Source organism: Fusarium flagelliforme (assembly GCF_020744385.1).
Source record: "Fusarium flagelliforme strain FIESC 12 MPI-CAGE-AA-0113 chromosome Unknown B0J16scaffold_3, whole genome shotgun sequence".
In the NCBI taxonomy this organism is placed as follows: domain Eukaryota; kingdom Fungi; phylum Ascomycota; class Sordariomycetes; order Hypocreales; family Nectriaceae; genus Fusarium; species Fusarium flagelliforme.
The window spans coordinates 3,219,825-3,241,227 of record NW_025763505.1 but is presented as its reverse complement, the minus strand read 5'-3'; the positions used below and the strand labels follow the sequence as shown (position 1 = coordinate 3,241,227).

Below are 21,403 nucleotides of genomic sequence, written 5' to 3'. Positions count from 1 at the left end.
AACAAGATTTGGCGTGCGAAAAGAGCAAAGAGATATTATATGCTAATTATCGAACGAGATTGGCTTGTGTTTGTTGGAATTCGCTTGAAATGTTTTGCGATATGCGACAAGTCGGCTGCCTATGTGTCTGTTTTTGCTTTTTAGCAATGCGCGATGTGATGCTGGTCTGGACTTGTCACTCACTTTTGGGGATGGCCCTCGAAACACTGCTCCACTGTGAGAGAAGGATGCCGCAATCGTATCACCGCCAAACTTGTCGAAGAATGTAATTGCTTTTTTGCCTTCTCAGGGTGTCGTAAGATGAAGAGTTTCGGTGGAGAAATTGAGTTGGTCGTGGAAGGCGATAAGACTCGTCGAATTTGCGCTCGCTCGCTGATAGGCAGGAATCCTTCTTTTCTTTTTTCCCTTCAGGGAACCTATTAGGGTGGTCGATCCCAGAGTCTGCTTTGCAGTGCAGGTGAGGGGAGGGGGAAGAGGAGGAGAAAAGGGAGGGAGAAGGAAACGTAAGGTAAAGATGAACCTGGGAAGGTAAGGTTGAGGTAAAAAAGAGTTGAAGCGAGAAAGGAAAACAAAATTACCAGAGCGTCAAGAGCAAGAGCAAGAGCAAGAGCCAAAGTGGAAGGAAGTATATGGGCGTGGTGGGCTATATGAGGATGGTAGTTTCATTTCGTTCGCACCTGCACCGTACGACCGGGCCATTAACCTTGAGGCTTGAGTGGTGGCACCCAGCCAATCCTAATGAATCCAGGTCTACGGTACCTTCCTTTCCTACGTGTAGGTACCAGTAGCAGGCGGAGGTCCTCCCTTTCAGAGCTTGGCCTATTCTTTGGCGCTTTGATGGCTTGCACTGGACTGACTGCACCGGTACGCTACCGTTCAAACTTCCTTCCATTCTGTACCCCTTGCCCTTTCTTCCGGGGACTAGGGTACGTCTTTCGCGGTGGCCGGGTGGATCTTCCATTAAGCTTGCAGGGGGCTGCCCCTGTCCAACCTCACAAAAAAAAGGCCCGGGCTTTCTTACAAGGGACCCCCAGGGAACCAGTCGCCGGTAGCCAGGATCAGGCAGGCCCAAAGCCAGTGTTGCCTTCACAGGTCCAGGCCGAATTCACTCACGTCAAGTTGCAGCGGTCCCCTGGTGGCCTCCTCATCCTCCCCTCTCCCCGGGCGCCTCCCCCCCGGCAATTCGATTCAGTTCAGTTCGTCTCTGGGATCCCAACACCTAATTACAGTAATTGGCTTTCATCCATCCTACGGTACGGCGTAGCAATACCGTCAGCCAGTTCTCAGGTCCCTGCCATAATGGAATGGGTGGACGGGAACTTTACCGACGACATGACCCGTTCAGGGACAATGTTCGGGGAATTGTAAGCTTTAAACGGTGATTAATATACAGTAGGTAGCTGAGGTAACATGTATCCGTACCTGAGTACGTAACTGGAAGAGAAAGCTCATCTTTGGTGGTCAACTCCACCCACTATCAAATCTCTTGACTCGAGTCGAAAACGCATGCATGCAACGGAGTACCTATCCGTAGGTACTATACCTAGGTACCTTACCTAGTTCCGAACACCAAAAGTCAATCCAAATTCTAGGCTAGGTACCGACATGGAAGGGTCAATCACGGCTTTGCATCCTGAAGCTAAATCATAGTAGCGAGAACTTGGCCTGCTTCTGCCCGCAAAGCCTGCCCGGCTACGTTAATCTCAGCTCTGGGAGGAGATCAATGATTTGATGCGCCTATCCGTTTTGCTCTATTTCAGTCCCGTGCCACCGCGCAGTCAGTGCACCGTCTATCTGCTTGTTGATGGCGTTTGGCGGAGCCCCCTTGTATGAGGAAATCAGGCCAAGCCAGGTGTCTGGGTCTTCAGTCTGGGGGGTGATCTTGCTCTCGTTCAAGTCCATATCCATGGTGCTTCAGGCCGTTTAGATTTAAAGGGACCTTCCACCAGAGCCTTCCCTTCCAGGGGAAAATCAGGGGTCCTCATAGCCAACTCGTGCCGTACCTGATTCACGTGGCTTCTGGCGTGCCGACACTGATCATCATCAACATCCAAGACTAACATCGTGGTGTGGGAGATCAAATGCTGAGACTACGCTCTTTGCAGGTACCACATCGTCTTGTCTCACTTGTTTCTCCACACACAGGATGTCTTGACGTCTCACGGCCATAGCAGTCAGTGCATTTACATACGTGCGTTGGTGTCGACTCATACAAAAGAGTCAACTGGTACCATCGAATTGACTTATCTCCGCTTCACCAGAATAGAGGCCGTGCGAGCCAGGCCGCAGACTCATGTGGCCTGTCGACGGTTGGTGTTGATTGGCAAGCCAAGCCAACTGGCCGCACAGTATCCATCTGCGAATTTGGAGCATCATGATGACCCGTTACCGATGCAACAAGAGACAGACCGTGTAGCAATTATCTGATGATGGATTCCAAACTATCGACCAGAACTGTGACAGATCAGAACAAAGCCTATGGATCTGCCGTGGCTAAGTTGCCGGATGTGCAAATTCCCTGTTCCACTTCCTGAGTCACGTTGGAAATCTGAGAACTGAGATCAGATCCGTAAGAAAGACAGCAAGGCAGTGCAAGATGAAACTTTTTGGCTGTCAAATGTTGATTGCGGATGTTTGGCCATCTAGATACCTTGCAGACCGGGAGATAGGGACTTTGGTTGATGTTGTTCATACATATAAACCCCTCAAGTTCGTCTCACCCCTGCATTATTGGCTATTAAACCAGCACTGACTCTTTTCTTAACTCGAAATGCGACTGCATGCGATGGATGATAACATCACGTCTGCGGCAGGGTAGACAAGGAAGAAAAGCTGGCAGTGACTAAATTCAAACTGGTGCAGCTGTAGGCTATTACTTCATGTATAATACCGAAACACAAATCACCTTCAAGCTTTAGGCAGGAAAAGTGGATAGACATGACATAGCTATCAGAACGAGATCCTGTCTTTTGAGCGTTTCGAGAGTCTAGCTTGACTATTTCCTGCTGGAGACAAACAGATATTCTGAAACGCACAAGAAACGATCATCGTGACTATGAACTGTATTGGCAACGGCGCAGCGCAGCAGAGCACAGCCAGAATAAACGGTTTCTGACTTAGAACAGGTTCCAGGCTTCGAAAAGGAGGGTCTGTTCTTGGGTTGCATCAAAGCCACAAACGTCATAGAGAGGTAGAGAGACACACAAGGAGAGGTGAAAAAGCCTTTCTCTGGATCTGGATCCTTCAATGGTCCATGCTAGAATCGCAATCATAGCTTCGACCTGGTGTTTTTGAGAGCAATCGGTTCGAATCGTCCTGAAGACGGCGTCCTGCACCTAGTTTAGGGTCGTTCTACGGTGCTCTTGGGCTCGGTTAACTTCGATAGCGTCCCGAGAGGCCCCTGACCTGGTCTCTGTCGCTCAGGGTGCCCTCGTTTGAGGGGCTCAAAGTCTCTAGGCTAGATGCTTGATGTGATTGGACGGGGGAGTAATCCGGTAGCCTTCCGTGACGGATAAGTGCCTGCAGTTATTGTCTTGGATCCCATTAGAAGAAAGAAACCTAAAACATGCAGACGCGTGGTGATTGTGAGCGATTCTTTGGTGGTGAGTGACTATCCGTAGATTGGATGATTGCATAAGCCAAGAGCCTCACAATAAGAATTCACTGCAGTTCTTGTTGGTTTGGAAACAATCTGCAGAACGTGTTACAATATCAATGCTGAAGCACATCAGCGATTGTATGTATAGACGTTAACCGCTAGCCCTGATGCAGCGGGTCATGGACCATCAAGACTATTCCTTTCTGCCTCTCAAATGGAACATATCCATCTACATAAGGAAAAGTGTGACCCAGTTCGTTGCGGTTCCGTTCTTGGTGCCCGCGTCGTACAGTAAGGTAAGTCACTGGCAAGACTGGGTCCTTCTATCAAGATTGATAATGCTGATGATTCTTTCCAGGTTTCACTTTCGCCTGCATCAGCAAATCCTCTCACGAGGACACAGAAATGATCTACACCTCCCAAAAATGATTCGCACGGCCTGTGGTACTCGATATGGGGTTGTGATCTCGCCTAGGGAGTATTGTCTTGGAAGCAAATGATCACCAACAGGGGGTTTGACTCTAACAATAGGCAACTTGACAGCAGCCTGCCGTGAGGGAGACAACTTGTCAGTAGCGGTCAGATAGAGAGCAAGACGGGATGGAAGCGTCATTAGGAGAAAAAGAAAAGAGAGGAAAGGGAAAAGGGTGTGATGTCGAGGTTAGCGCGCTTCCATGTTGCTTCTAACAGACGTTCTATTCATTCGGTGTGGATGGAGGGGAAGAAATGGTGCGAACGGTCCTGGTCCAGGTCAGTCAGAATCAGAGTACCTACCTAAGCAGTGAGCACTTTGTTGTCTTGCCTTGACGGGCCGCTGCATCTGGTCTCCAGCTGAAGTTGAGTCAGAGTCAGACCAACCAACAAGATAATCAGCCTCTAAAAGTCAACCACCACATACTGATTCACAACAAACACAATTTCCACGACAACTGGCAACTCATCTCTCTGCCTATATCATACAATGTCATCCATATCATGAGTTTACCCTGACCTTACAGCCTCTCTAAAAACTCAATATCACAACAGGCTTCTATAGTGAAGCTGTCGAGGGTCCATGTCCGAGCGCAGGCGTCAAGCTGAGACCCATGCCACGGCATAACCTGATATTAATTGCCCGTTGGTCTTAAGACGAAAAGCTTGTCGGTATCTCCAAATTATCGTCGTATTCAACTGAGTGACAAGAAGAAAAGAAAAATAGGGTCCTGTCTGTTGGTAATATCCCTTTTACGATATACGTCGACATACATATCTACATGCCATAATGAGGCTATCACTCCGAATCTAGACTAAAGAGTCTCCAGAACAAGAGGACCCCTTGAACTTTGGAAGTCAATCCTTGCAGGCTTGGATCTGTTTCTTCAATACCATTCAGGCAATCATCTCGTGGCGTGGGCAAACTCAAACGCCACGCAACCACTTCAGATCGTTTCCAACGACTCGTGATGCCAGCATCTTGGCACTGGGATTGGATAACGACACGGACCCTTTTTCTGGTAGTTCTGGCCGGCCTCTTGAGAGGTGCTTCAGCTAAGCTCCTCTAGGACTCGTAGTAGGGCGAATCGTGTCTCAAAGAGGACCCTAATCGATGGTCCAGGGCTCCTCTTTGAGCCTGGCAGTCTGTGGCAGAACCCCATCACGATTGTACGGTATCGGTACGTGTACCCTTCTTTTCGACGCACAAAACGGTGACTTATCTCTCCGCATTATACCGTATGCATGGCTTGGCCAGGCCTTGCCTTGACGGACCACAATGACGATTCTCTCGGCTCGATTGTCATCATGCCTTGTTTATCTTGTTGGTGATGGTACTACTGTATGAATGTCATTCGGACAACCCAAACATTCCTGACTCTGCATCTGCGTGTTTGTGAGGTTCAATACGAGACAAACTAAACTGTGTTTTGTTGGTGGCAGTTCAGTTGCGGTACTTGATTGTTCATCACGTTTCTCCCACGTGGCTGGGTAGCTCACTAAAAAACCACCTGCAGCCCAGCAGTCTCGTTCTTTTCCAGGGCTTACCTTTAGTGGCAGAGGCTGCAGCTTGCGCTAACGTTAGTTTAGTTTAGGGCCTATCCGTAGTCTATTCCAGGGAACTGGACTTTCATTCTGATCACCACCAGAGAAGAAAAGTGAGATCAAGCTGAGTCTGTGAGGAAGAGGCACGAGTCAGGACTAAGTTAATACGAAATCACTCACGTCGATCTCCCGTATTGTCAGCATGTTCTACTCTAGTTAGTGAACTTTGGAAAATGTGACGGACCAAAAAGACGGGTAAATCAATCTCGATTTGGCATCAATTGAGTATTGACTTGGTACCTACTATTTTATGCAACTATCACCACCACAAAATACATGTACCTACAAGTTATGTTTCAAGGCTACACTACTGAGTAAACTTGCAACGTTCAGGGTCATAAAAAGAATACCCGCTTTGTTTTCACTCGCTTCTAAGCGATAAAGTAAAATGTTCTATGTTGTATCGTCCTCTCTTCAATGTCGCTTCGGTTCGTATAGCTGTTCAATAGCAATGCCGCGAATGCCCTATATGTGCCCATATTATACATCCATATGCCCACTTCAACTGCGGCCAGGGACCGTTGATTCGGATGGTGACCCATCATATGTTTCTTCTATACCACTACTGGATACTGCATGTATGTATGTGATTATTGCTGCACCGCAGAGATGCGTCTGCAGCGGACGACTAGAACAGTTATAGATATATACCGGTGAGCGATATTGTGACATTTTATAGTCACTACATTACCTAGGTAGGTATGTATATATTCAAAAGCAGCCGAATCACACTCAATGTAGTATTCGATAACTACCATCCGTCGCTGTCGAAACCCGAGACCGGCATTCGCCATGTGTTTCTGACCTTTAACGTTTCATCCCCCTCTTCCCCGGTAAAGACAAAGACACCACGACCACCTGCAAGAGGCTCCATCTGCCTGAACTGAAAAGGACAAAAGGGACAAGGACCAGGACCAGGCTTCATCCTCAAGCGTGCCAACGTCTCGGTCGGAAATGGGCGTTCCCACTCTCTCAATCAATAATATCCACTCTGACGCGGGGATCCAAAATCAAAATGCTTCGCCTTTCTTTACTGCAATGCAAATGCAAATGCAAATGCAAATGCAAGCTGCAGGCACTGAACAAGGTCAAGGAGGGTTCGGATGACAGCTTGCATTGTTCGTTATGCAGAGTAGTCTTCATCTTGAAACTCTCGGTGACGTTGTTGACTCCTCTATTTCCTCTCTGGTTATGGTTCTCGTTCTTGTCCTGCAGCTTGAAGGCTCCTCCTTTGGGCTTTGGGTATCGCTGATCGTCTTAATTTACGTATCGTCAAGGACAGCATGTGCTCGTCAGGCTCAATTCCCCTGTTATAGGAAGTGGGTAATGTCGATGGTCACGTAGTATTCCACTACCGAAGCGTCGTACACTCTGCAAATCCATGATCTCGCTTGCGGATCAAAATTCAAGACAAGACCCGGCAGTCTCCAAGTGGGCAGTTGTACGAGTCCATGATTAGGAATTCAGACGTATCCAAGCTAAGCGACGAAGGATTCTCGCGTTCCTGCTCGTGCTTTCACCAGCGCTGGCGTAGCATACATATCTGGTAACTAATCGGGACATCAGAGCTTGAGCGTAATGAATCTCGATATCGGTCAAGCTAATCGAGTGCTCGGATGTTAGAGTTAGAGCCCTTCAACATCAGGGCCCTACCTGGTCTTAGCTTCCCTCGCCTTGCCATGCCTGCTCTGGTTCTTGCTGTGCCGTGCCTTGCCTTGAGATCAAACAAGGTACAGGGTGGCTGACTTTTCGAGGCAAACAGAACATGTTTGAGTGGGTGAATCTTTGTTACAAAGGTTGTCTGCGATAGCCGGATAGGTATATCCCCGGAGGCGCATGTGCTGTACAAGTTTGGAGTTTTGACTTTTGACTGTGTGTCCATTGACTGGGTAGGATTATACAGTGCTTGAGAAACAAGGCTGATGGCTTAATAGCCTGCGTGTAAATTTTGATCTATGTAGAGTTGTGCGTGAAATGTTGATTCCCGTACCCAAAGTAACTGGGCGAATGATTTTTGTGGTGTAGGTATCTCAGCCTGTAGTTGGTATCAAAGCTGGTATTAAATAAAGAGCTGGCACTTGAGCATCCCCTTGCAGTAGTCTACTTGACAAAGAAACCAGATCTTGGCCTCACGGCGCTTTGTCCCCTCTTCAAGAGATCCTCCTTGCGGTTCTTTCCCTGCTTGTTCAACTTGGGCATCATCCTCTGGTCTGTCTTCTTCGCCACGCGGTACACTGTCGAGCCGATGCGCTCATCCTTTGGTCCCCTATTTTGACGAGCAAGATCCTTTTCCACAGTGGCGACGCGACGTTTTCTGGGACGCTCCTCTTCTTCTTGGTCGTCTTCCTCCATCTCGGCCTCGTCCTCACTGGAGTCCTCCAGCAGCTCGGCTGGCAGCAGGTTAAGAGCCTTCTGTTGCACGAGTGACTGGGCAGGCTCCTCATCCTCCTCATCCTCGTTCTCTTCAGCGGGAGCCTCCTTCTCAGCCTTCTCTTTCTCTTCTTCCTCTAGCTTCTTGCGCTCTTCGGCTTGCTGCTTGAAGAAATCATCTCTCTCCCGACGCTTCTTCTTCTCTGCAGCGGCTTGTCTGTTCGCATGTTAGTAATGTTTTAGTTAATTGGTAAAGAACAGTTTGACTGACTCTTGAGCTACTTTCTGTGCTGCTTGCTTGGACTTCTTCATCTCAGACGCCACCTTGGAAGTTGAGACAGCCTCAGGAGCCTCATCGTCGCTGTCTTCATCGCTGTCCTCTATCTCCTCCTTCTTGGGTGCCGGTGCAGGTTTCTTCACAGGAGCGACTGGCGCACTCATATCATTGTCATCTCCGAAAACAACCTTTGTAGCCTTTGGCTGTACTGGTGAACTGGGCTCGCCATCCTTGGCCCTCACAGGTAGTTTGCGCTTTTCTTCTGATGATCCTGTCTCAACGGGAGTCTCCTCTGCCTTTGTTGTCTTCTGTTCGGCCTTTCTCTTGCGTGTCAAAGGTGCCATTGCTGCTGAGTATTGTGGTTGACAAAAAGTTTTGGGTGAATATGCTGCGATGCGCCAACAGATGCGATGACTTCAAATCGCAATGTGTTATAGAATGATGCTGTGAGACAGTAGCAGAGTCCAATATCTTGGCCTCAGTGGTCGAAATGAATATTTAACAGCTTAAGCTGCGGTTGAATGTTAATGATTGTTGATGAAGCTCTTCTCTTTTGAACTGTATGAAAATGAAAATTTCAGACTGAACCTGCACCCCTAAAGTTTAAGCGACATGATTGGTCGAATGTACCCCCACCAATCATGACTGGACCCATCGAGTGTCTTGAGCTTCTATCAACATGAATGAGACTTGGAAAACGACTCTCAAGAGGATTGAATAAGAGCAGACATTTGCTCATTCGTTTCCACCAAACTTCAATATGTCACTTGTTTCATGTCATGCAAAGCCCAACACTGTGCGCCAGCTGTTGCGCGCCACCTCTTCAACACCAAGGACAGCTATCATATCTACCTCTACTCAGAACAGACCAGCAATAACCGATTTGAAATGCCATCAGACTCGTTCCTATGCTTCTCCTAAAGGACCAAGAGCCCCTGTTAGGAAACCTCCACCAGCACCAAAGCCCTTTCGCTCGGGACCTTCCCAAATCCCGGATTCTAGTGTTCTTAAGGTATCACTTAATGCCATTTTCTTCGCAAGGGCACAGCAAAGATGGCACGGGGCTTTTAACTGGCGCAGCCCAGATGAGTATTTCGATTACACAGACAAATATCTAAAGTCCCTTAAGAATGTGGACGACGCTGCTACCGTTAATTTCGCTGGTAAGTTGGGTGATTGTATTATGAATGAATGAATTGACCTGGCTGACATACTGCTCCTAGAAATCGGCGTTCCTGTAGAGATTGCGCACGAAATTGGATGTCTGCTATTCATGGAAAAGGAGGCAGATGCCAAGGGCATTGCCAGTTTGATGTTTATATCTGCCTCAGCAGCAGGCTACGACCCTTCTACCATCACCTATGCAAGATTGTTGTTTCGTCAAGACGAATGGGGCAAGAAACGAAGGTTCAAACCCCTTGAGAAGCGCTTCATGGACATTGTGTCTCAAGGAAAAGACTGCAACGCCCTCGCCGTATACGGAGAAAAGCTCTTCATGGATAACAAATTCGCCGCTGCCGCGCCTATACTGGAATCAGCTCTCAGCGTTGACGACGGCATCTTTGAGTGGAGGGACATGTGCTTGCTATACCTCGCAAAGTCGTACGCGCGGCTTGGAAAGGTCGAAGAGGCCAAGAAGACGCTCAAAACGCTGGGGGATCCTGATGCTGATGCCGAGGTTGCTCCAATGCTTACTACAGGTGGTGTCGTGGATAAGAGGCAGCGGCTGTTCAGTGAAGGGTTACGAGGGAGAGAGCAGGCGTTTCGGGAGTTGGCTGAGATAGAATTCGAGAAGGAAGCGAGGGAGACGGATAAGGATTTGAAGAAGGAGCACCATCTCTGGGCCATGGAATGGTCGAAGCTGGCTGACCCTAATATGAAGTTTTAGTGATAGAGGAAGATCAGGAATGTACAATATACGGCCATGATTTGCTACCCAGATAATTACTACAATATTGCATGTGAGATATCTATGCCTTCTTCTTCTTTGCAACCTTGTCAGTGCTATGCCGTCTCCCACGCTTCCCCTTTGCACCGTCTTCGTTCTTAATAGCTGCCATGCCCTCGCCTTCCTCCTTGGCCTCATTATCCGTCTTCCCTTCTCCATCCTCTGCATAATCAGCTTGCTCTCCATGATCACTCTCGATGTCTCCCTGCACCTCACCACGGTCTGTAGGAAACAGCTTGCGCCACGTTCCATCGAGTGCCTGACCATCGTTCCCATGAAGCCCAACCTGGTATGCAGTCTTCATGGACGAAATACACACATCGCGTCTCTTGGCAAAGTCGAACATTGGTTTTGGGTATGTACCCTCTTCGACGTTGTTCAGCCCATCGCCTTTGACGCGAACACCTGCCTTCTTCTGATCTGGTAGAGGAGCTTTCCACGGCTCATAGATGTACTTGGCGTCCATGTTCTTCAACTCAGGCACATATCGACGGATAAAGTCCCCGTGCTTATCCCACTTCTGGCCAAATGATACAGGGCTGTAACAGCGAAAGTACTGCGAGAAGAATGCAGTGCAGGATAGCCACTGCCAGTTACCTGCATTGCAAGCTGGCTCATGGTCGATAAGCCATTCTTCAAAGACCTCGCAGCCTCGTTCCCAATCAATGTAGCAACCTCCTCGAGTCAAGAAGCAGGCTACAGAGTGGCGGCCGAGGTGGTGAATCCATCCTTCATCCTTCAGCTGCCGCATAAGAGCGTCGATCCAGGGAAATCCGGTCATGCCAACCCTCCATCTTTGGAACCAGACCTCTGCCTCTTCCGAGTCTATGTGGTGGTCTCCTGTGACAAGACCGGTCTCTGGGTCTCTTTTCGAGGGTAGATGCCAGGGAATGAAACGACAGTACGGATTGTTCGCAGTCTGTGTGAAGACATATCCCAGTGCTGCTTGAGCAGCAAAGTACATATCTCGAAAGAGTAGCTGGCCAATCAGACTTTCAGGTGGTGAGGAAGCGCCCTTGTATGAATCCACGACGTCTTTCACTCTCCAGTAGAACTCTCGCACAGAGAGTGAACCAAAGTGCAGGTGAGGTGATAGCAGAGTCGTCGCCTGTGGCTCAAATTGAGCTGGACTCGTCTTGGGCTTCTGGAAGGTAGCTGTGTATTTCTTGTCTGCAATGATCTTGTCGAGATCCTTCAACGCAAGAGTCTCTCCTCCGCGATGAGGAGTAGTTGCAGGCGGAAAGCCAAGTTCCTCCATAGTTTCTATGGCGAAGTCACCTTTTGGTCCCGAAATCTTGGTGTAGGCTTTATCTCCTTCCGTTCTGAATTCAGAGTTGAAGTCTGGTTTGGTCTCTGGCTCGTCTTGATCAAAGTCAACAGGCATATCTCCCGGATCTGGGAGATGTTTAGGCGCAGGTATCGGCTTCTTAACTGCGCCAAGCTTACTCCCTGCGGTCTGAAGCTGGGTGATAGACATGGTTGGCTTTCCGCCGTGTTTCTCTACTATTTGATCGCTGTCCCATAGTGTCCTGCCTGAACGAACGATGACTTCAACACCAGCATCTTTAGCTGCTTGGGTGACGACACTGTCGCGCTCACGGGCATAGCTGTCTGTGTCTTTTTCGAAGACGATGTGTGTGACATTCCATGCTTTGAAGAGTTTTGGGAGGAGGGTCTGTGGTGCTTCTCTGAGGACAAAGAGCTTTGATTTGGGGTTGACTTTTGTGATAGACTTGGAGAGATCATTCTGGCAATCGAGTCTAGGTATGCATAGTCAGTACTGTACCAGATTATAATTTAATTGACTCACAGAAATTGCCATCGATTAAGTCCTCCTCTCGCGCGATAGACATAGTGAGGATCCCATGTAAAGATGGGCCAAAGTACAGCTGGATCAAGGTCCAGGGCAGCTTTGAGAGCAGGTGAATCGTGAAGTCGTAGATCCGTACGGAACCAGTAAATCACACGTGGTTTTGCCATTCTATCAAAATTGACGTGGTACTTCCGTAAGGTGAGATTGAGACGATTTGGTGACGGTTGTATGCTGTCATTGAAGCTGAGAAGTAAATAAAGTCATGATGTCAACACTTATTGGTCACCCCAGCCACCAGACTTGGGTTGGTTCAACATACCAATATCAACTTGACTGGGGGATAATAACATTAAAACAACAATTAGAGGAGAATTATAACTCTTCAAGGCCATTTAACGGTTTCTTTCATATAAATTCAAGTGTATGAGTCTCAACTGCCAATAATCAATCAACTCATTCTGTGACTGCTATGTGGACATGAATATCATTTACAACTGGCTCATATGAGATTGGTGCTGAATAACGAACCCTTTATACCCAAGCATGTTCATTCTACCATTTCTGGACCTATCAACTCATGTAATCCAATTTCAAAGAATCATTTCATCTCAATGTTTAGCTAGATACATTGGAATCGGTGTCAAGTCAATGTAAGTTACCCTATACCCCAGCATTAGAACTCATAGTCTTTATCTTCGACCACTCGACATGGAGTACAATCAATGAACCTGTAAAAGTAATACATCTAAACAGGCTAGATTCTCATTCCCTGAAGCAGATCAGTGTAAAATAATGGTAGGGTCTTTGGCGTACCAGACCACTTCATCGGAAACAACATCTCAGAAGTCAAGACACAATACCGAGACATGGTTCACTCAACTGCGGCAAAGCTACTAATAGTGTGAGCAATAGTTGAACCAAACCACGTACTACAACTGGTACATGCAGTTCTAGTCAGATTATGCAGACAGCGACAGGCATAGATTTGCTGAAGAACGAATCTATGATAGCCAGTGGATATGTCAAGGGAGTCGTCATGACAGCCTCTTTGTTTATGTCTACTTCTTTGTTGTGTTGTGTTTCTCTTTGACCTGTATCCGAGACGAAACATTTGTCTTTGCCCGGTCCCCGAAAAGTCCTGATGTCTGTCTCATGTCGAGAATATTTCCGTCACCTCCACTTCCACTTCCCAGGGTCTTTGTTCCAGCGGATCCTGATTACGAAGCTTCTCAGAGACAAGCTTGGTCAAAGTTGGAACTGCCAAGTTGAGTTTTCGTGTCTATGGACCCTGTTCCACTACCGGTCAAGAATCGTCTGTCAAGTCAAGGCTGTAAACGGTTACTTTACCGAACATGGTGTTGATAGTGTCAAAGCTTAAACCACGTTATGTGTCCATCATCATAAACTCATCAAAAGCATGTCACTCAACTCGATCGATGAAAACATGGATTTTTGTGTAATTTCCCAGTCCCGACAGTGGGGTAACGTACAGTAGCCGATCGATAGAATTATTCCGCCTATCTCAACATCCATGGATTATGTGTCTACCAAAGCTATTGATCCTTGGTAAGTTTGATGAACAGCTGAACTGTACACAAACTATTGGCCCACAATCCAGATCTTCAAATGGGAAAGTTGAGCAGTAGATCGAGGAGTGTGCATATGTTAGTCTTAGACTTGCAGTGCAGTAGAGAGACTGATGATGGACACTCATTTCCTGAGGCTCAAGATATCGTATTGCTGAGAGGTCAACGACAAATCCCATCAACTATTGGAAGCTTGTTATGCAGCCACACAACAAGCGAGATCACTTCCTGCAGGTCAAATGTCATCATTTCTTACCTACTCTCACTTGGACAAGACACTAAACAGGCTCAGCCTCAGTCATATCCCCGCATCTCAGATGAAGATCTAAACAAACAAGAGCTACTACAAAACAAAATAAATATCCCAATGAAGCTCCAAGTAAACAAACAAGTAAACGCCAGTTGACCGACGCTTGACAAGCGCCGATTCAGACCGGGCCTTTGGGCCGTTGTTGGCTACCAGAGCGGGAGCTTGACGCCATCACTAATTTCCAAGATGAATTAGTCAATTCAGTTAAGCCCAAAGCCTGTTTCTAACGGGCGCTTGAGCTGAGCCTCAAAAGTTCTTGACAAGATGCAATATTGGCAGTTGACGGTTGAACTATGTTGTGCATTAGTTTTTGGGATGGGAGTTTGTTAGTAAAATCACCTCAAGATCTATTGCTGACAAGCATAACCAATCAAGCTTTGACGATCATATAAAATACGACAATCAAATATAGAAAAGAGGATCTCGGCATGTGCGTGATGTGATGTGATTACAGATCGTCCACCGATTAAACAAACCATGTCTCTGGACGATTTGACAGCTTGGGGTTCTGCAGATCATTGATTGACCAGAGAGTTACTGATAAGGCGAACAGCATGAATTCTCATAGTAGAGATGAACTATACTGGGTAGATAATGACGTGGGTTAGTGCTGGTGTTGGTGTTGGTCTCGGGCATGACGGCCCAAGCATAGACGTGTTGGTGTCCAGTCCACGATAGTGCTGATGAGCCCGCAATACGAGATTGAAACAATAATGGTAGATATGCTTTGTAAAGCAAAAGACGATATCCAATAATTCGATGGACAGACTAGGACAGAGTCATCGAGACCTACAGCACTGGGACTGCACTTGAGTGATCTGCATGGGTACAGCAGCTGCGTATGCATATGCCTTCCATTCAAAAAGGCCCGAGGTAGGACAATTGATAGGTTTGAATGGCTAAAGCATTGAATGCAGGTCGTATTCATTTCGACCTGCAGAGACCTACCGTACTGTACCGTCTGGATGGTGATAACGGCGTTTCATTGCCTGATGCTCTCACAAGAAGGTGAGTCTCGAAAACCCAGAGCACGAATGACCATCAAAATGCTTACCAAGATTCATCCCACAGAGTTTTGTTACTGGGATAAACGCAGTAAAAAGAAAGAGACGCGCAAGAGTAAGGCATCGCTGCGGTCTCTGACTGGACCACTAAACTATTATTAGCGGAGATTAGAGAAGAACAAATGGAAGCCAACACCCTTGAGAGAACAGGGCAGTTAGTGATCAGCACCCAGTAATACGCAGCCGAGCTCACTAACCTACAGAGGATGACTCTCTGAATTACTCGGTAGAGGGAAAAAGGAACGGTCCCCATCGCTTCAACCGAATCATACGGAAATATAATCTATTCTAAACCAGTATCAGGACAAGATTCATGAACCTTCAAACAGAAAAAAAGAAAGAAACATACAAACGATTCAGGTTCCTGCAACCATTTGTCTTTACTTGGTATAATTCAGCGAGAGCGAGCATCCTCCTGTAAGATCTCATCCGACCCCCCGGAAATACCGCGACAAGGGTACCTTGTTTCAAGACATTCTGACTCTTTCTCTCTCCTGTTTCGAGTGCACGTTCGTTACCTGTAAATTGTCCCGTCTGAACGAACGGACAAAAAGATGAAGGAGAACATGTCATAGCAAAAAGGGTTCGGTGAGTCCGCTTCATTCAAAAGAAGTTGGGTTTAGCTTGCGATACTGCAATGGATGAATAAGGCTGAGGATACTCCCGCTCTGCTGTAAGCTAATATTACGTATGCGCGGGCGTTATACGGTACCTGTAGGTAACACGGCAGACGGAGAGTTGAGGGCGGGGATATACGCAGTAATAGGTATGGCTGGCTCACGGAAGCATCACTTGCCGACCATAGTTGATGATTGATCAAGTTGTTGTTGATACAGAACCTTGGTTTTCCAAAGTAAACAATCTCAGTAGATGAAAATAGTTCAAGGTAGGGTAACATAGTACTCTTTCTCAGGTAAACTAAGAACATGGGGCCAATAGTCAAGTCTTGGAAACCCAAGACAACTGACTACCTATCACGGAATAACATCTGATGTCTCATGCTACGAAGCAAGAGAGAGAGAGAGGGGCACTACAAACAATGACGGAGGCGGCACAGAACAGAAGATAGAGTCTGGAAACAAAGACTGAGACTCTGTGCCTGAGCAAAGACCATAATGACTTCAGGGTCTGGATCTATCAGAGACAAAAAAGTCAAAGAAGCCCCAGGCCACGGACCTCTCGGAAGCGAGGGAGGGTATGATATCAATTAATTTGGAGGTTAATGTGTCTCGCCTGGCAACGAACGAGGCCATTATAGGCAGATTCTCATAAACAAAAAAAGTAATGGGCTCGGATCGTAGGTTGTTGTGAGCGTTGAAACGAGTCGGGCATCTCTTTCTCTTTGTGGTTCGTCTTCCTGCTCTTTTCTTTTTGATCCTACAGAGGTTATTTTCTTTTGCTGCTGACGGTGCAGGATTGCATTGCATGTGTCAGCCTCTTTCTGCTACTCAGCCATCATAAGTGGAACGATAATTAAGATGTAGACTATATGCAGAGAGATGTTAAATTAGGTGGTATCCGTATGGCTTCTACCCTAAATAGACTTTTCGTTTCAAGGACGAAGCTTGCTCTGCCACGTTTTGCGTCCGTCTGCCTTGGAGATGAAGACTGAGAAAGAGAGGAAAGGAAGAGAAGAGATTGATTAGTAGCCCGGGGAAGAGAAAGATGAAACGAACAACAGGGATTATGGCCGTGCTTGGTCCGGGCAGGGATCCGTTGTTGGTATCGGCTTGCGAGTAATGGGAAGATTATTATTATTCAGCGGAAAGGGCTTTCCTTTGCTTACCTTGCTGTAGTGTAGTGTACTCCTTGTTAATTATTTCGGAGTCAAGCGAAGAACAGCTTTGACAGTTGAGTTATTTTCTGTCCCTCTCTTTCTCTCTCAGTCAAGCAGTACATACATACACAGCCTTGGAGGTGAGTTGGTGACATTTAATACCGTATTCAACCCTCGTCCTTGTGGGTAATCTTACACTGGAAAGCATAGCCCTGGGACTTTAGTCGTCTAATATCGATGGTACAGGGGCATTTCTCGATTTTCAGAAGATCTATCGCATCGTAACGATAACCTCGGAATACCAAGTTTACTGTACAGTTCGTCTACTCCAGCTCAACCCATAATTATCACAAGCATTATATGCCGGATTCTTCCCAAAATGTATAGTCACCGTTACTATTTACTAGCCTTAGCAGCTCTCTGATGCAACGTCAACACATAATAAACCTGGTCTTACAAGTCATAAAATTGTAACTGTACATAATAGTAGGTTGGCATTAGATCGCGTCAATCTACTGCAACGCCAACCAAGCCAGGCAAGGCTAGAGTCAGGTACCCGCGGATCCGGTTCTCACTTATGGGGAGTCTCTTGTCCAATAGAAGCTCTGTCTTGCTCTGACCGAGTTACGGCAGCGGGGAAGATGGAGGGCAGAAGCTTTTTACCAGTTCAACGTCGCTATACCGCTACCATACTAGCCACGACCAAGATGGATACTGTAGGGCTTTTGAGGGGACTAGGGCATCATTTCCTTGTTAGTTTGAGTTTGGGGGAACCGTTGTGACTATGACCGAACGAACCTACTGCACTTTTGAAGGAGACAAGAAACGAGATACCAGGGCCTATCAATCTCAAGCCCAACATACAGTACAGTACTGTAAATATCCTGGGGTCTGATCCTGGGTTGGAGGGCACACCCTCTTGTCCATGGTGAGGCAGTCTTGGGAGGGGAAAAGCAAACATATGCCGATTGGGGTTCGTCCAGACATTTGGTTCAATTCAGCTCAACTCAACTCTCAAGTGCTAACTGATTCTGTTACTCTTCTCAACCATCACCCAATACAGAAGTCTTTTCATATCCACACATCCACAACTCTCCACCTACCTATTCAATGGCACACTACACTACTGTACAGTAAGTGAAGTAGGCAGAGAGATATCCGTACAGTATTGGAGTAACAAGGAAGCCGGCCGTTGCCCATGACTTGCATAATAGAAATCAGCCAAACTTTCAGCCACTTACTCTCAACTGGCTCACGCCCTCATCACTCCTTCTCGGAAAGAAGGGGAATCCTTGTCAAACCGTCTCCCCCCTCTTCTCGCTGAGAGTTGCATGTGCTATTTGTCTGAGAGAGTTAGAGACTTGACTGGGGGGTCTTGACCTTGTTCATCACACCCCTGCTTAGTTCCGGTCCTATTTTGCTAACGACACGCAACGCCAATATCCACAACAGAAAAACGCACCAACGTCAAGGAACAGACTCATTGACATTTTTTTTTTGCTGTTGCTTTTTTTCTCTTGGGTGGCTTCTAGTGCTGTTCCTATTGCTTGGGCCTGGGCTTGGGCTTACTGTGTCTATGTAATATCCCAGTCCACTCACTCCCACACAGACCAGACACCCCAAGTTAAACATCCGTCCGCATCCACAAAGCTGGTTTGGATTATTACTACTCTTTTACTTATTCCTGGCCTCTGCTCTCTCTCCCGTCTTTCTTTCCCTCCCCTCCTCAGGTTTCTCACACACTCGCTCACACACTCTCTATAAACTAACACTCTCTCGTTTCTATATCAACCATCCTTGACTTATACTAAAGCTTCGTAACTGCTGCTTCGGTATATACTCTCTGGTTGTATCCCATCAATTGCTCAACCTGAAACAATCAGCGATTGTCTCCAGAGTACTACGCTCTTTTGACCTGGGGATCCGATTTTATATCAACTTACACTCTCTTTACCGCCTCGCCTGTTCTGTCCCTTGTCTGGGCTTCAGGTCGACTTACTTACACCGCCGGCCACAACTTTATTTGTCCTCGGTAACTAAATAAGTCTATCGACGACGACTATTGTGGAATTCTCTCCTTCTTGGCGACTCTTTAGATATCGACTATCAACTTAGACCTATCGTCAACTTACACTTCTCACTGCCGATCAGGATCGACGAAAGCTTACAGGCCGGATTATGCAGTGCTATCCAACATTACTCCCATCATTAAAGAATATCAACAGCAAAATCAACTACTCTGGCTCCGACTCACGATTCCCAGCGAACTGTTAGTTCGAGGCTAGCCTCCTACCAGCCATCATACTGGGGCTTTGAAAGACAACTAGTCACCTAAACAACGTCTTCTTTGCAACAATTCGACACAATGCGACGCACTTTGTCGGTCTCGCTAGGCGCTCTGGCTCTGTTGGCAACAGTGGCTGTGATGGCGGTTCTCATTGTTCTCACAATGCACATCCCCAAGGAGTCAAGTGGTCGAACTCTCTCACAAGTGTCTGTCGCTCTCGAGGCTGTGATGCTTGTCATTACTGGGTGGTTTCTCTCTACTTACCCTTCAACCTCATTCCGCAGCTGGTCAACTCGATGTCTCGGTGTTGACTTTGGCGCTGCTGTTCTGTCTCTTCTCTTTGCTACCGTCTCAACAGTAGCCACACTCATTCAGTTTAGCAAGTCGACTCTCGAGAAGGAGGACGACCTACTCAACGCCAGCAAGAACAGCCTTCTCATCGGCCTCTCAGTTGCTCTCGGACTATGCTTCATGTTCCAATCTGGATTCCTGTCTGTTCACTTCTTCCTCACTCGACGAAGTGACCAGCAGGTTTTCTCTCTTCACACCCTCGAGGAAGGTCGAAGTCTAGCCGCGTACCGATCCAAGTCATCTCTCAAGACACTCCGATACAGCCACACAGCTTCGGACCGCGACCCATTGCCCCAAAAGATGAACTCATTCGATTTCCACACACCTGCCTCATCCATTCGTGGACGTTCCAGGTCTGGTACTGCCAGTTCTATCAAGGCTCAACTCTCCAACGCTATCCGATCTGCCACCGTCAGGAGTCACGTCTCTTCCAGCGAGTTTCGCCGACCCATCACTGCTGATTCTGCCGCGTACCCAGCCAGCGAAGATGCTTTCGATACCTGGGACACTTCTTCCGTCGATACAAACAACCGCGAAGCTGTAGAAGCTGTCACTCCACCTCTAAAGACCCAAGGCCACTTCCTCGAAACAATTCCTGGCAGCCCTTCACCAAGCAGGACATCAACACCCAACAACAACACTCTAGATATGCCTCTTGAGCCTCCCAGGATCCGCAGGAGAAGTCGTAGCTACAGCCCGGTGTCTATTCGCCGCGAGCTAATTAGCTCTTCGGCATCACTGACCGACCTCCCCGAGCCATCACTGAGTGAATCTCACATTCACCCTCTCTTCCGATCCGACTCTCCCACGCCTGCTCCGATGGCTACGCCCGGCACTGTCGTCGTGGCTTCACCCAATGCTGGTCAAGTCATCACACACCGCCAGAGCGTACGCTCCCTGCGCTCTACCTCGGTGTCCGTGCACCAGAGCCCCTTTGCCAGAGAGGAACAGGGGAGCATCATGGAGGAGCAGGAAGTGGAAACAGACTCACGGTCGTCGGCTGAGCGACCACTCACCCCTCCCATCCCTCAATGGGTCATGGGTGCAGGCGCTCGATCAAGTTGGTCCGACTATAACAACAGAAGGTCCAAGATGGACAATGAAAGCACACACGAAACAAACAATTAACGTTTTAACGATTTGAAAAAAGGGACTCACGTGGGAGGAAAACATAGCGGGCGACTATGATATGGACAACGCACTCCATTTTTCTTATTATCAACTTTTCTTTTTTACTACTATTACTAGATGCAAGTAGATGACAGATACCTACGGCGGATGATGGGAGGGATTTTTTCAACAACATGTATACCAAAAAGGGAACACAGCGAGGCGCTTTTATAACGACTGACTTCAAGATCAAAAGCAAGATCAAGGAACCCTCTGCGCTTGAGGCGCGAGGATGGATGACAGAGATGAACTGGGAATAAGGGTAGATCAAAGATAGAAAGCAAAAAAGAAATATCAAAACAATTCAAATTAAATAATATGTGTCTTTCGATAGTGAACTGCTTACTACTAATATTCTAAGGATATCTCATCTCATCGATAATCTGGCATCACTCAGAGATAAGTCCATTGTGATTCAGTATCAACTCATGTAGCACCTTATGTAGTCTGGTAGTGCAAACTTGTATCGGACAATCTCAACTTCTCTTACATCAACACGGAAATATCTCTGACTCTACTCACCACGATACGTCATGGTGTTGATGATACGCTTATTCAAGCTCCAATGATATCATCAAGTCACTTTATCTAAACATTTTCATCAACAACATGTAATCTTTGAATTTAAGCCAATCTTGAGGTTAGTGCATAACTGTTGGTGATGTCAATTCTTATGGTTTTCTATTTCGTCTATGCCATCAATAAAACTTCTAGGTCATGTTTCAGGCCGAGCTTAATCCTATGCTACTCTTTGTACAGATACCTAATTTCAATGC

The 21,403-nt window shown here is 47.2% G+C and overlaps 5 protein-coding genes across 5 annotated transcripts; 3 read left to right on the top strand and 2 right to left on the bottom strand.

Annotated features, from left to right (window-relative positions):
- Positions 1-738: 738 nt before the first annotated feature.
- B0J16DRAFT_318646 (uncharacterized protein) lies at positions 739-1,368 on the top strand (the record flags this gene model as incomplete). Its single annotated transcript, XM_046125466.1, has 1 exon — positions 739-1,368. The coding sequence occupies one exon, from the start codon at positions 739-741 to the stop codon at positions 1,366-1,368; it is 630 nt and encodes a 209-aa protein (XP_045984919.1).
- A 6,297-nt stretch (positions 1,369-7,665) lies between these two features.
- B0J16DRAFT_105966 (uncharacterized protein) lies at positions 7,666-8,870 on the bottom strand. The gene is made up of 2 exons (XM_046121356.1): positions 8,316-8,870; positions 7,666-8,261 (listed from the first exon to the last, which is right to left on the bottom strand). The coding sequence occupies exons 1-2, from the start codon at positions 8,663-8,665 to the stop codon at positions 7,775-7,777; spliced, it is 837 nt and encodes a 278-aa protein (XP_045984918.1). The 5' UTR covers positions 8,666-8,870; the 3' UTR covers positions 7,666-7,774.
- A 106-nt stretch (positions 8,871-8,976) lies between these two features.
- B0J16DRAFT_105960 (uncharacterized protein) lies at positions 8,977-10,250 on the top strand. The gene is made up of 2 exons (XM_046121355.1): positions 8,977-9,484; positions 9,545-10,250. Exons 1-2 carry the CDS (start codon positions 9,082-9,084, stop codon positions 10,207-10,209), a joined length of 1,068 nt encoding a protein of 355 aa, XP_045984917.1. The 5' UTR covers positions 8,977-9,081; the 3' UTR covers positions 10,210-10,250.
- A 13-nt stretch (positions 10,251-10,263) lies between these two features.
- On the bottom strand, positions 10,264-12,316 carry B0J16DRAFT_302653 (FAD binding domain of DNA photolyase-domain-containing protein). The gene is made up of 2 exons (XM_046124644.1): positions 12,080-12,316; positions 10,264-12,029 (listed from the first exon to the last, which is right to left on the bottom strand). Exons 1-2 carry the CDS (start codon positions 12,247-12,249, stop codon positions 10,292-10,294), a joined length of 1,908 nt encoding a protein of 635 aa, XP_045984916.1. The 5' UTR covers positions 12,250-12,316; the 3' UTR covers positions 10,264-10,291.
- A 6,568-nt stretch (positions 12,317-18,884) lies between these two features.
- Positions 18,885-20,911, top strand: B0J16DRAFT_105946 (uncharacterized protein). The gene has a single exon (XM_046121354.1). The coding sequence runs from the start codon at positions 19,185-19,187 to the stop codon at positions 20,583-20,585; it is 1,401 nt and encodes a 466-aa protein (XP_045984915.1). The 5' UTR covers positions 18,885-19,184; the 3' UTR covers positions 20,586-20,911.
- Positions 20,912-21,403: the final 492 nt, after the last annotated feature.